A 15,918-nucleotide genomic window follows, 5' to 3' on the forward strand; every position below is an offset into this window, starting at 1 on the left:
TGTCTGCATTAGTGTTGGGCAGGCGGAAACGAAGGGCTGCACCATATCCTTGTAAACACTGTGCAGCACTGCGTTTCAGAAGTAGCGTAGTGCGGCGGTAAGCCAAGTAGGCTAAAGCCGCACTCCGCCAATTCCTCCACAAATTTTGAGGTGTTGTCTAAAGAAGAAATCCGTGGATGAAGATTTGAGAGTCGCAAGAGGTGAATTCTAGATGTTTGCGGCCATATAAGAGAACAATGGCCCCTGACATGACTCCTCTTAACCCTTTGGCAAACGAAGAGTGGGACCTGGTCTATGAGCGCTCTTTTCTTCTTAGGTAGGGTAGGGCCTGCATTCTTTAAAGCTCTATATGCCAACCATACGGCCTTGAACATGCATCTTTGTTGCACCCAGAGCCACTGTAAAATGAACTTATGCCTTATGTGGAAGTTTCGTAATCAGCCAGGCGGTTGCATTTTAAGCTAGTAGTAGCCTACTAATATGATAGGTCAGAAAACCTAAATAGGAGTTCTCGTAACCTAAGCAGGAAGAAACATGAGCCTGGATCACAGTTTTCTACGCAGTCAAAGGAGGGAGATGAAAGACTTTACTCCCTGTTTGAGACCTGCTGCGGCAACCGTTACCTCCTCCACTGCCCCTCTGTGTCTCTAAACTCCTTACCTTCCCCAAGGTTGACTGACCCTCTCCAATGGGATGCCTCCCCCTTTGGTGGCGTCAGCCATGTAGCGCCGCCTTCAAGGGGCACTATAATGGAAGCTTCCTATACTGACTATTGAAACGGGCTGACAAGCATAATGGTTGCAGCAACCACTTTAGATGAGGTTCTGAGAGCTTTGATTGGGCCGGGCCCTGCCGGTGCTCAGCAGCGGTAGTTCTAAAAGGTACGTTCTGGGACGTGTCACTCTCGGGCTCTCCATTTTTGCCCTCACCCTTAGGGTGGAAAGAAAAAATTCTTAACCGGTCAGCAAAACCACCCTTCACTGCCTGTGATGTAACTTCAAAGAGACTCGCTATAGTTCTTTCACAGTCTCACCATTTCAGAACTGAAGCATTTTCATAGCTGTTGCTTATTTATTCTATGCAGCTAACAACCACTGACAAAGCCAACAGCCCTGGCTTGTTATAGATGTAATGTTACTTGTATTATATGCCTGGGTGCAAAGACAGAAGCAGCAAAATACCAGGACGGGCGGCACACTATGCTAAGCACAGATTTTTAGCTTACGCGTTTTTTTTTCACCTCTGGGTAAAAATGGAAACGCTTTTAAAGGCGGTAAAAAGAAGTATTCATGTTAATTGGGCCCTTTTGAACTGATAGAATTGTGAAAGTAGTCAATGGTTTACCTTATAATGTTATGAATTTAGCAAATATTGGTGGAGAATGCGAGGGCAGCAAGGTGAATATCGAAGCACAGGCTGCAACAAGCATCTAATAAGAAAAAGGTTTAACGCGCTTATCTGCTGTGGGTGGGGATAATCCACTCGAATCCCACCAAATGAAAACATCAAGAGTCAAGCTATTGTTAGCTGTGTGCAGCCTCTGCTGCGGGTCCTTGTCGAGGGTCACAAAGTCCAGAAAGACGGCGCCCAAAGAGGCCCAGCAGCAGCAGCGGTGAGATCCGTAGACTCCGAGGAGAACAGAGTAGTGCCCAGGCAGGCAACTAGAGTCAAATTTCGGGGGGGGCTGAAAAATATTTCGGGGGGGGCTAAGTCTTCCAGCCATAGGCAGAATGGCTGTAAGAAGGGGTGAAAACACAACAATAGCCTCATTAACGAGTAAATGGTCTTTTAAAGACCCGTGAAGTACTCTGGTGCGGCTGCAATTAGACGGACGCCAGCCCGCGAGGCTGTCTCAGCCGGGCTGTCACACACGACGGGGGGGGGGGCTGAAGCCCGGTGAGCCCAATGGGTGTTGCGCGCCTGGTAGTGCCGGCCCTCGAGTGGCGCTTTCAGTCGAAATGCACGCGGCTTACGTCCAGTTTGCAGCACGTTTCTTTGGACCGCGTGATGCCTTTTGTGTGTTTTGTATTTTCTGTGTGGTGGACAGTGGTAGGCAGTTAAATGTGAGGACACAGTGATTTACACAGGCCTAGGATGCATGCATGGGATGGCGCGTGATTTGTTTAAGAAAGTCCACCAAGCCTTTATTTTGCTTGAATGTGGAACACACCTCAGTGAAGACGAGGAATTTGTGAAAGCGCTCCAGCACCTTCGCACCACCAACGCCGATGCGAGTGTGAAGGGAACATGTGCGCTGTGGAAATGTGCAGGACACTCCTCTCCAGGCTGCTGTGTGCAGCTGAGAAGCATCTAAACCGGTCCCCAACAAGGATCGTATCTGTGCTGTTGACTTCACCCCACATGCTCTTCGGCTAACACGACAACGCCTTTGTTTTCCAGGGTGACGCCGTCTTCTGAAAACCCCGGCGGAGCCGCCTGCAGCACGAGCCAAGGGAAGCCCTCATTGCGGAGAATCAAAGGGCGGACTCACAGGAGCAAGAGCCTGGACAGCCTGGACTTCAGTGAGCTAAACGTAAGTGCAGTTCATGCGACGCTGCTGGCTGCCTCCTTGGGGCCAGGGCATGTACTGTTGAGCTGTGTGTGCGGAACACGCCTTTCCTCTGTTGCGGTCCTGAGCCATGCATGGGGAAGCCATATGATAAATGCATATGCATGACCATGGGACAGCAGTGTGTCAGAGACACAAGATCATTTTGAATTATAGTAATTGAAGAATTAAAAAAAAAACATGCTACTTGGTAATTTTCATTGTTAGACAAGAAAAAACGATTACACCTTCTTATCTCAGTAACAAATGACCACTGGTAAAAATAAAACGTTGTTGATCGCAGAACATTGTGTGTGATCAGTTTACACCATGAGCTGCCTGAAAGTCCATGTGGAGGGGATCCCCAGGCTTCAGAAGTTTAGGGGTCCCGGAGAACAGCAATTACATGCCACGCCTCTGCGCCTACACCAACACATGATGTTGGCGTACCGGCAGAGTGTGTCTACCTCATTCGTGGTGTGGGTCAAATGTCCGCACTGCTCCCTGCCCACACAAGGCTGCCCTCTGGCCCACCTTGACTGTACCCCGTTCCTGGCTGGGCGTTGTAGGGGACAGAAGAAAGCGAGTTCTTCCACATGATGGAACAGCATTTCCTTTGTAAAATGATGTTCCTGTACACTCGATGAATCTACATGCAATGCATTTATGAGGCAAAAGTTGTAATGTTCACGTTTTTAAAACCTGCATATTCATGAGTGTCAACATGAAATGTTGTTTATTGTGCGGTGTAAGGAATGAATGAACAAGAATCTGATTGCACTTGTATAACCTGTGGCGAGTGCCAATGAACGCATTTTTAATTAATAACTAACACAAGAGATGGAAGGCTGAAATCAATAAAGGACATGGGGTGAAGATGTACAGGTTGTCTGAATAAATGTGAAATATGATTGTTTGTTCTAATTAGTGTGAGGAGTTAGGGACGCGCCAAATAAAAATTGTTAAATGTGGTTGAAGATTGAGTTCCAAAGCGAGGCAGCAAGGCGAGGACCTTTTGTTTGAAGAATATCCTGCTGGTAGACAAGATCTATAGCAATATTGATGACTCATGGATTTACAGGTGGCCGTGCCTGTGTTATATCCTGGTTACTACCACTGTCTCATAGGGCATCTTGTGCATCGTATTCTTCATAACCAGGAGAGAGAGGTGACGATTAAAGGAAATTGATATTGACCTTCCAAGTGAGTGTAATGAAAAGGCGCTTGAGGTATGACATACGTCTAACACATTGGCAGAAGAGTCCAGTGATGTATAAATGAGGCAGTGGCTTATCAATACAAGCTTTGCTGGAGGGAATGGCTTGAGATATATACTTAGACCATCCCATCTTCTGTTCTACTATAATCGTGTATATAGTTTTTTTCTGTTTCGAGTGTTGTTTCAGGAATGTTTTCTGGAAATTATAGGGTGCAAACCGAGCAACAAAGCAACTGAGCTCTGTACAAAAGTAGGGGACAAGATGGGTGACTATGACATGTTGGGGTGGGGGTGTACACGGGAGAGGTGTATCTTATAGGGTTTGAGAGAATAGGGTGCTGGTCATTGGTGGTGAGATTGTAGGGTGTTATGATATACTCTGCAGAGAGAAATGTATTCATTTTCTTTTGGAAGAGGAGGCGAAATCAGCAAGTTAGAGTATATACGGCTTGTACAGCTGCAAAGTACTGCATGGACTCTTACGTCTCTGCAACAGTATAATGGTAATTCCTCCAACTTATGTTTCGTACAGTAGTATTCAAGAACTTTGGTTGGGATTCAAACTAATGCAGTTAGAGACGAAATGCTTGTAACAGAACAGATTGTTATAACCTACTACATATCTTACAAATTGTTTTATTTGTAAATATTTTTTAATGATTTCAAAATTATTACACTATCTATATATTTATGACACTTTGATATATTATAAGACGTATAAGGACAATGTTATAGTTTTTGGGAGAACCATTATGGAAAAATAACAAAAATATTAGTCCCTGGTTACAATATGTTTGTTTCAGAACCCTTGGAAAGAATTCTTCCAAGTACACCACCTGGATGCGTGGCCCATTTGGTACCTAGCATTAGAATTAAAGATGTAATAGTCATTACAAATCTGAACACTTATAGCTGAATTACTAATTTATTTGTAAGGCTTTTCAAGACACAATCTGTAAAAAATAAAAAGGGTATTTTAGTGACTGTTTAGTGGAAGTCAATACAGATACATCACTATAGGTCTCTCACCTAATATCAAGACCCTTTCCGCTTTTATAGATAGTTTTTACTTCATCACAGCTTTTATAAGGGTAGTGGAGTCTTCATTCAGTAAAATTAAATCTAAATAAAAACGTAGTTGACCACATTCCACAGTGGCTCCTAAACAGCTTTGTCCAGACACTAGCCCCACCCTTTATTGAGACTTTGAACAAATCCCTTCAGGAAGTGTGGTTCCCTCCACCATAAAAATTAGGATTGGTATATAGAAACACACCTTCACCATGTCTCGAACAGGAAGCTCCTATCCCTTTATACCTTATACCCTGCTGGCAGTAGTCTGAGATCATAATTATTTCCATAGCTTTTTCCATTCTAATGTTATCAAATCATGCTTTGGACAAAACCCTGGATAGAGACCGCTCTTAAGTCTATCATAAGATCAGATGTTGGATGCGTGGAAAGAGGTGATAAGCGGACCTAGACAAGGGGGTATGGGAGTCTAGAATGTAGAGTTCTGCTTCTTCAAATCATTGCAGGACTCGTACTGGACACCCAAGAAAGGTTCCGCAGCTGGCTTGCTACATCACTCAAACTGCTGGAGGCGTGCAAGTCAGGATGCAACACTACACAAATCCTCTGTCATTATTCAAACATGAATCCTTTCTGGCCTTTGATTGGAACTATCATAATGACTAGTCCTTTTGCATAATACAAATGATTTACCCTACACTGACAAACCATGAACGAAGTTTGGTGGCCACAGCTATAACATTTGTCAAGGACTGTCTTCCAAGACATTGCCGATAACCACAACTTCCTACATATTAAGAGTGGCTCCACCAAATGCATAAGCAAGGCTGTTATGGGAAGATTCTCTGCAAACTGCAGGATTCCATGCAGATCTTTCTGTTGGTTTGGTCGCTGTTCTTAGCCTCTCCACACACAGACGAATGGCGACTGGGAATGCAACCTCCCTTCGAGGATTGGAAGGTTCCCCTCCCTTTTCACCCATCCTCTCACTTTGCCTCCCCCTTTCCTTTCCTCTCAAACTCTTTCTTCCTACTCCCCACAGCGCTCCTGCATAGTGGTCTTTCATCAGTATAGTCCCACTCCTCAGAGCCTGAGGACAGCACCCACCTCCCCATGATTTGAATGTGGCAGTATACTTTGGCATTGAAGATTATACCAGAAATGAGTTTCATTGGCATAATATTGCACAAAACATCATATAACGTATTTCAATGTTATATTGGTTTCCTGTCTGAAATAGTAGAGACAGATATGTACGAATGAGCTTTGCTGTGGATCATTTACTGTTTTTGCATATATAATTTCTGGTATTCCATGTTGGGTGATATGGATCTGTGTCGAAAAACAAAATTAAATAATACAAAAAACAGCTGACCCCGATAATCATTACATGTTGATAGTTTTAGAACTTTCTAGGGTCTTCAACATGATGGATAATCCAGTACACTTACTAATTCATGATATGATCTTGAAGGTCTCTGGTCCAGTCATTCTTGAATACAATACCTCTTGTCACAAAGCACCATAGATTGTAGACTGACATAAATAAATAAATCCGGTATTTGTAAAGCGCAAACTAATCACCTCTTAAGGGTTTCAAGGCGCTGGAGGCCATCGGGAGATTAAGTGAGCTATTGCCCAGAGTCACATGATGCTGAGCTGAGCTGCCGTCAGCACCGGGATTGAGCCGTGAGCCCCGAGGTTCGGAGTCAGCTGCTCTGGCCGCTGTGCCACACCTCTCCCACATAGCAATACCTCTTAGCCTTATGTGTTTAATGTCTACATGATGCTCTAAATAATCTAATTACCAACCAAAATTTAAGATGACAACCATACGCTGAAAATACAAAATTTACATTTGGTTGTTGATGGGAAAGCTCTATGGGAGGGCTTAATATGACATGACTAGACACAATTAGTGACCAGAGGAAAAGCAGCTGGCTTCAATTAAATGTCACTAAAGCCCAACATGATATTTGTAAGTACACCATTGCTAGAAAATCATTATCAATGTTAATCTCAGTCCATCTTCTTTGAAAACATTGATAAAATTCAAGACAAAGTTGTAGACCTACAGATTTGCTTAAATACTGAATTGTCGCGCTTCCCACATATCCATGCATTTGGAAAGGGTGCCTACTCCCAGCCCATCAGCTAAGGAAAATCTTTTCCTTTATAGACTAAAAATAAAGACTAAAATCATGAGAGCTATAATACACAGAAAATAGACTATTGTAATAGATTGTTTTGTGGTCTGTGTAAAAAATTTGCTGCTAAAAGTGCAGATCATCCAAAACGCAGCAGAATGTTTTAGCTGCAAAAAAATCTCACATCAGCTTCCAATTAGAAGCATTTGTCTTATAGTCTTGCTACTACATAAAATCCACACAGAAAAAGCCCCCGTTGTCTGAGGAATAAAAATCCATAGGTGTCAAACCTACCCAAAAGGCCTTTTGGCCGGGGTCTCCTAGTAGAATCAAAATTTGACTCGCCAAAAAAAGTTTTCAGTTGCTCCAGAAGAATCCAGAGTGCTTATGTAAAGTGCAAAACATCTGTTGCTTGTGTAAGCTGAATCTTATATAACTCTTCCGTATTTTCTGTACAGTGGCCATAGGACGAATGGTTTGCACTAAAATTTCCCATTCTGTTCTAATAACGTAATTTGAGTTGTTTGTTGTAGAGCTACCTATGCATGTTTTTGTATTTTGGATAGTGTTGTTTGCTGCATTCCATCCAAGTTGAAATTTTATATATATACACATCTTTTCGTTTTAATTCTATTCCAATCTATAATTTAAGACGATATACAATGTAACTGTTCTAACAACTCCGACTGTACAAAGAGTCTTCATATTAAAGACGTAACACAATATCTCATTTATCCACGTATGTTGCACATTTGAGGTCTTTGGATACATTTGATGAGAATGTAAAAATAGAAATTAATTGGCATGTCGATCAACTGTCAATATATATTTTTATCAATTATCGACACAGTGAGTTAGAAAGCAATGCGTGCATGTAAATTCAGCTTTCATGTGCAAATTGCTTTATTTATGAATGGAAATTCATATTTCGTATTCACAAAACTTAAATTGACACTTCTAATCTCATTTAGTCACTCATATTATTGTAGCAATATGGTTTAATTTTACGTAGGAAAATATCATAGACATGAATTAGGGTTATCTAGGGGAAACATATGCTATCCCTGGTTTGTCCTATGGTAGACCTGACAGGGTGCCACCCCTGGTATCAGAAGTTATAAAGGCAACAGCAGGAACAGAAAGTAACAAGCATTGGTAACGCTGCACTCTGTTTTGGACAAAAGGTTAGCCAAATTATACATTCCCAAATGCCGTAACTCAATGCTAATAAGGATGAAATCAACTTACTTAAACCTGTGTGCACCTACCATAGGAATTGTAATCTTAGAAATATTCTGGTGAATTCAAGAATTGTGAGTGGAGGTGATTATTGTCAAAAGTCTATTACTGGTCAAGATCCAATTTATGGCAATCATAAACTTGGTCACTTCCATTCCTGTGATGGAGCCATAGTATCATCCATGATTGACGATAAAGGTATGCCGCTAGTCTTAAAGGCAATGATAAGCTGCCATACATCTAATGTGATCTACTTGATTCTTTGTTCATGTAGTTCAGGATATGTAGGCGAGATGGGGCATGAATTTTGTGAAGGAGAGAATTACATGAACAGCATTGAGTTGAATATATATAAGAGAATGTCAGTAACTCCTGTGCCTTTAGTTGGAGTTAAATATGTTGCAGAACGTTGTTGCATCTTGTTCCTTCTGTTGGACTTTATAAAGCTATTGGATAGATCATAGCTTGATTTATGGTATGCAACTATGGGAAATTAACACTAGGGAGTCATCCTAAAATTGTTATCCAGGTGAATAGGTGATTTAGGAGATTAGCATAGTGCTTGCGCGATGACGCATCACATCATCTCACTGGTACTGAGACAGATATATTGGAGAATAATGGTGTCTCCTAATCTTTCTCATGGATAGCATAGAAACACCAGCAGATAGGAATCCTAGGAATTAAAGAAAGTTAATGACTTGATTTGATCTGTCAAAGGCCCTGGTGTTGGTGTTTGTTGGCGGTGCTTGTATTTGATATTGCAATCACGAGGGTGCCATTCTGTGTTTGTTACGCTAGTATGAAATGAGGTTTGAGTTGGCTATAGGAGGGGTCAATGAGGATCAGTTTTGAGTCCTATTTTGCCTCAGCTCTTGGCCACTACACCTGGAATTTTTTCACTCGTCATAGATGGACTTGTGATCGAGGTATATTATTCATTTTTGTTTTTTGTCATGGATTTTTTTATTTACAGAATCAACAGTTGTAAGGGTATTGGCCAGTCTATATTGGACATGTTACCTGTATGAAACCATATTGATTAACAATTCACTAGAAGATATTTCTCATAAAAGCGATATTTTCTTGATTGAGACTCTTTTATGTTTTGCAAGAAAGAAAACGTAATGGTGATTAAGGTATGGAGTTTGGCATCTGAGAGTATTATCTATACATCAGACTGTATTTAGGGCAGACTTTTGCTAATTTGTTTATTTGTTCATAGTAAATAGCTGGAAGTTTATTCCCCAGCTTTATATTTATATTCGTGGAGTTTGTCCCGTTGCGGATCGCTCTTTGGACTTTACTATATCCATATATGATCATGGTTGCTTGGTGATGGCAATAATGAAATAACCCTTGAAGGACTACAAATGTTGGCATGTTTCTTCCACATTTGTATCAGAATTAGGAGGTGTATTTGTGATTTAAAGAGGTTGATGATGGGTGTCACTAGGGTGTTAGCATGAGTTTTTATGGTGGTGGTTTTTGGTGCAGCTCTGGATTTATTTAGATTGAGTACACACACAATATAAAATACAGAGTTTTGTTTATATTCATTAAATTCCTTGGCATCTAGTCTCGCGAGATCAGGTCAAAGTACAAAAATATGACTGACCGTGATGCAGCGCAAGTTAGATACAAAAAGTGGATTCAGCCCTGTCGGCGCTTACCTTCAGACTTAGACAAAAATTCCAGCAAAAAGTGGTTGAGAAAGTAAAGAGTTCAGCGGGGTTAGATGACAGACAGTGTCTGAGGAGGAGGCATCATTGTCAGGAGCTTCTGGACAAAGTCGCAGTAAAGATTTTAAGGTTTGGATTAAGTCATTTTTGTGGAAGTCGAGAATCTCCAGCGGGACGAGAGTGTAGGATGTAGCCGACAAGGGCTCTACAAGACCGGATGTGCCTTCTGTGAAGAACTGCTGAACAGGATGTGCTGCTGCGGAGAAGAACATAGTGGGAGCTACCACAAAGTTAGATCGACTGGCGATGCACCTTGGGCGGATAGACGAGCAGGTGAGTCCCGCCCTCCTTTCTCTTCTCAGAGCAGATTTTAATCACAAAATTTCTTAGTACCAAGTTTTGGATTTAGCTATCTAGGCACCTTTAGCACCTCTCACAAGGGTCAGTCAAGAGCTGTGGAGGAATCACTTGGAGGGTTGGGATTCACTCAGGATGGGTCCAAGTGCTGGTTCAAGATGGATGGAGCGTTTTCTGTCCCTGAGACTCTGATCAGGAGGCCAGGCAACTAGGAGTCACTTTGATAGTCCTGGTTTCAAGCAGTGGAACAGGGCTCAAGTAGCAGGGCAGCCTTCTGAGGGTTCAAGGCAGGCTCCAAGCAGCAGAGTAGTTCTTCAAGATGTAGCAAAGCAGTCCTTTAAAATACACAACTGACCACAGCAGCATGCAATCCTTTGAGAGTCCTTTCGCTGGTCTAGAAAGTAAACTGAAGAGTAGGTCTGAGGATCTATTTAATACCTGGAGCCTTCATTGAGGTAGGAGAAGTTTCTAGAGATTACCTTTGAAGTGCTTTGAGTTTCCCTCCTCCCCTGACTCCAGGCTAGCTTCATGAACAATGAAACAAGTACTTTGTGTGAAGGCAGGGCACAGCCTATTGATTTGCAAGTGGGGCTGTGCCGAGCTCTGCCCCCAATTTTGCCAGTGATGGCCTAACCAGGCACACTTAATCGCTCTTTTCTATGGCTGTTTGGAAAGACTAAACAAAGTCCAACTGCCTACTCCACCCAGTCCTGTGACATGGGAAAAGGCTGAAGAAACCAATTAGTGCAGGAAAAATGCAACTTTCTAAATGTGGCATTTTCAAAATTGTAACTTAAAATCGAACTTTACCATTAAAGAGGACACTAAACATGAAATCTTTATCTGTTCCTAATGAAACTTTGCACCTATTAAGTGTAATAAGGCAACCAAGTCCATTTTGTAATAACAATGCACCCTGCCCTATGGGCTACATAGGACCTACCTTAGGGGTGACATATATGAATGAAAGGGAGCTTAAGGCCTGTCAAGCAGGTTATTTGACAAATCAATTTCGGCCGTTTAAAAATTCATTCATGCTGCAATGGCTGACCTTTAACAAAAACAAGTTCAGCAAAATAGGAGGGTGAAGGCATAAGGTTTGGGGGAAGACCAACCTAAGGCTGACAGGTCTAACACTGATTAGAATACATTAAGCAGAAATAGAGATATGATTTTTTTAAGTGTAAAGTCAAACAGCACAAAGAAAAAGTAAAGTGGCAATCAAAAGTTACTGTTCACAGTTTACTGGGATGTAGATATCATTTCCATATAACTGTGATGGAGCAGAGACTGGATGTGTGTCTTCCTTCAAAGATTTTACCTTTCAAATTAGTCACTGATTACGAGAGTCACAGTGTCTTCATGTCTGAAATGATAAGGTTCAGGAAATGCTGAAAAATCCAGTGTGACCAATGGTGAAAAATCCAGAGTGACTATTAGAACTGGGGGTCTCTAGTTGGCAGAGGTAGTTCCCTTTGACCAAATAGGGACCCTTGCTTCTAGTCAGGGTAAGGGGGTACACTTCTAAGATAACCCCTGCTCACCCCCTTGGTAGCTTGGCACGAGCAGACTGGCTTATCTCAGAGGAAGTGAGTAAAGCATTTGTTAGCACATACAGTGATACAGCGAAAAAACTAAAAATGGACACCACAACAGTTTAGAAAAATAAGTAATCTTTACTAGACTTAACACAAGACTAAACAACACAAATCCACAATACTGTAAACAAAATAGACTTTAAATGGTAGATATAGCTCAGTTCAATGTCGATGTTAAATGCAACACTTTACTCTCAAAGTACCTTGGATGCGTCATGCAATACAAACAAAAGGGTCGCAGGGAAGGTGATGCGTTGGTTCCTTGCTTCGGGGGAGGTTCCCTACTGCAGCGCAGGGGAGGTGATGCATCGGTTCCTTAGCGGAGAGGAGGCGATGAATCGGTTTCTTACTGTGATGCTGTGCGATGCGACAAGATGGCGCCTCGATGCGATGTGAGAAAATGGCGTCTTGATGCGACGCGACAACGTTGGATGCAATGTGTGCACACCCGACAGCCGTGCAGCAAACTTGGTAACTTCGGAGCCGTGACAGACCCTGCGACATGCTTCTCCGGTGATGGGATGGCAACCTCTGCGGCGGCTGTTTGGAAAAAACTTAGCACTGGGTTCAGTGCTGATGTAATCTGGAAGGGCATGTAAACTCTAGAAACACAGAAATATAATACAAATCATGACAACTAACATGAAAAAATATATTAATTTTATTACTCTTTTTATTTGTTTATTTTAAAGATAGAATTTTTTTATTTATTTATATATATTTATAAATACAATTCATACAAAATTGACTTCACAACATAGATAAATACACATTTTAAATTTTTTTTGTACAAATTAGAACCACCTATCAATGTAAATTATGGTATAACCTGAGAAAAATATATCATGGATACAAATTGAAAATACAAATTTATCTGTGATAGCTGATCTAACAGTATATTAATTTCACAATAATCTGCATTGTCCTTATGCAAATGAACATATGATCAAAGCCGTATTTGAGGACACTGGCAATATTCGTAAAATACCAACGCGTTTCGGCAAAGCCGTCTTCAGGATTTTCATACCAGTGGTTACTAAACTAGGGAATATAAACACAATTGTGATCTAGAGTTTAGACACACTTTCAAAAATGTATTCAATATGTACATACATTACGAAAAACTTAATAGCATACACTAGATAAGAGGTCTAAGATAACTGAACCTGAACATTGCATTGAGTTACAATAAATTAATAAATAAATAACAATGAAACAATCTCTCTCACACTCACAAGTGAAGTAATACTAATCATGCAACTATACACAAAATATCCAAAGAAAAATCAATAATAAAAAAAATCAATAAAAGAATCATGCGAGTGACGCCTGATGTGAGATCCTATTTTCCTATGACTGAATTTGTTTATCTTATCAACAACAAAAAGAGGAGTCCATACTTAATAAGACGTTCTCTCTCTGATGCAAGAAACAAATTAAGATCTAATTTTATAAGGTATAATATTACGTATATCATTTACCATAGCTGAATCGATAGATGGTATTATCAGCGGCCACTCCTCATTTTTAAAAGTCGAAAATTATGATTAATAGTACTGCATGGCACTGGATTAAGGGATAAAGATGAACATGTACACTCAATTAATCTTAAATAGTGTTCAAAATCTTTAATATGGAAAGACTACAAGCGATAATCCCTATATCAATATATGATAATCTAATAAATACCTTTATCAATGTAGATGTCTGTATGGATCTCTAAATGATTCCTGAGCCATAAAACACGAAAAAGTTGTGTTGCCTTAGTATGAAAAGGAAAATTGACCATTTAGAAATTTAAACCAATCACCACATATAATTAAATGATTTGCATATGTGTCCTAATGACGCTTACCTTTTCTGTTATATTATATCATTTAGCTAGCTAATGACTCCACATGCGGATTTTTTTTGTATTGGTTGAAGGCCCGGTTAGCATAGCAGTATTCTGAAAAGATAATATATTTGAAATCAGCTAAATGATATCTATTTAGTCTTTAAATCTAGTTGACCATAATCTATATTTAAAATGAGATGCACTAACCGTAGGATTTAGGATGAAAATCAACAATGGCGTGTACTTATGTATCTAAACTCATGAAATGATGGGATTAGATGATATAATCATGTGGCCCTACACGTAAAGAAAAAGTGGATCAATTAGCTGGCCACACAAAACCAACGAAGTTTCATTCTTTAACCATACTCTTGACGCGATCTCATATTGTACTAATTATTATACAAGATCAGCATACTGGTAAACCACCAGTTAATTTAATAAGTACTAGCTGTATACAATATAGAGAGTTCACCTACAGATTTATAACTAGATAATGTGATAGAGAATATTACCCCAGAATTAACTATAGATGATGCCCAAAACATAAAAAAAATCAAAATATAAAAAACACGGTGTCTATGCACTCATGTATTAAATAAGTAAACCTCCCCCAAAGTCTAACTATCAGTGCAATAGCAGGGGGTTAAATGGCTATACAGTATAACCTGACTACCGCATGTTAGCCAATCATGGGATAATTACTAAAACGGGCAAATCAGAATATTATGAATACGGTACCGCTGCACTTGTATATTGATTAAATAAACATCCCCAAAGTCTGGCTATCAATATAATGCCCGGCCATTAATTGGCTATATGGCATGACCTAATTTCCCCGTGCAAGCCAATGATGAGATAGTTTCCAAAACAGGACTAAATGTGCCTTTTGACCATGATTAAATAGTGTTCTTAACAAAAACGAAAAGTCCGTGTTCATTTAACTTACCGGAAGTAAATGGTATAACTAACTGATGCCTCCGACCCGTTAGCCGACCAAAGAGTCGCGTAGATTGACTTCCGGTTTATATTCACTGGCGCGATTATCGTTTCCTGATCATGTGACGTTATTACTGAGCGCTCGCTGTTACTCAAGCTTTGCCGTGAAAGCCCAGTGGCCATGTTGGAATATCTACTCATCACAACCTTTCAAGTTAAAATTGGTCACAACAGCACCCTTTATTCTTAATTTCTTCGTATTATGAAGAAAAAGAGAAGGGAATATTTTTTTTGCATATGTATGTTACTGCCGCCAGCCGGTGCAGAGGTAGGGGTCTATTTGAACAAATGCGTGCCTGGTGAATATATTTTAAATTATCAGACACTGTTAACATTTACAATAATTTTTCACATGGGACATAAATCTTTCTCTATTCCGATAATACTAGCTAACGATCTAATATAAGATGCATTATTTCCGACTGTGTAATGCCACAAGAGTAGGTTACTTAGAGGAATCCTATGTCCCTCTCTAATGATGTATGAAGCCTAAGGTACTCCTTTTTACTGATTTCGATGTAGTATAGAGTATAAGTTGTTGTTATATAACTCATAGGTATTATTTTAAATCGTTCAAATAGAATAGACTAACTAAGTGACTGGAGTGACTTGAATTAGGTAAAAGGCATTGTACAAATATTCCTCCTGCCCTAATCAAATGTAATTGGTGGTCAATTTCTCATTTTAATGATATTAATCTCAAAGAATCTATTGCATAGGGAGTAAAGGTCAAAAATGTAACTCTTACACATTAATCTATTTGATAGCTTGATCCCAAGGTATCTCAAGATTCAGGCCTTTAACTGCTGTTCCCAAAATAAAAATCCGGTAGACTTCTCTAAATTTTCTGATCTTTTCTGAGACAATCCCTTCTTTCTGGCAGATCTTCTCAATAATATACCACTGCATATCTTCAGGTACATGGTTTCTCTCTATGTAATGATTTACCATAGGTGCCGATGTTTTTTTAGTTCTGATCGTTGACCTGTGCTCAGTAAGTCTCACATTTAATGATCTGCCTGTTTCCCCTACATATCCCAGTTTGCAAGGGCATATTATCAAATAGATAACATTAGGGTGCCAATTCCGATCCGGTAAAAAAATTCCCCGTCCGACTCGTATCCGGATTTTTTTCCGTCCGAATCGTCAAAGTAGCGTACAAACTGCCAAGTACGATTCGAACGGAAAAAAGTCCATACGAATCGCATTGGGAAGATTTCCCCACACGTCCTCGGGTCGGGAAAAGTCACCGACACGTCC

At 40.4% G+C, this 15,918-nt stretch overlaps 1 protein-coding gene across 8 annotated transcripts in view; it reads left to right on the forward strand.

Moving 5' to 3' along the window:
- Nucleotides 1-15,918, forward strand: part of TJP1 (tight junction protein 1) — a 1,155,396-nt gene that overhangs the window by 41,172 nt on the left and 1,098,306 nt on the right. For all 8 annotated transcript variants that reach the window (XM_085644067.1, XM_085644073.1, XM_085644075.1 and 5 more), the window contains exon 2: nt 2,401-2,533. In XM_085644067.1, the coding sequence (XP_085500193.1) occupies nt 2,401-2,533 (133 nt within the window). The remainder of the gene's footprint in view (nt 1-2,400; nt 2,534-15,918) is intronic.

This window comes from Triturus cristatus, chromosome 3_1 (genome assembly GCF_964204655.1).
Source record: "Triturus cristatus chromosome 3_1, aTriCri1.1, whole genome shotgun sequence".
Classification (NCBI taxonomy): Eukaryota; Metazoa; Chordata; class Amphibia; order Caudata; family Salamandridae; genus Triturus; species Triturus cristatus.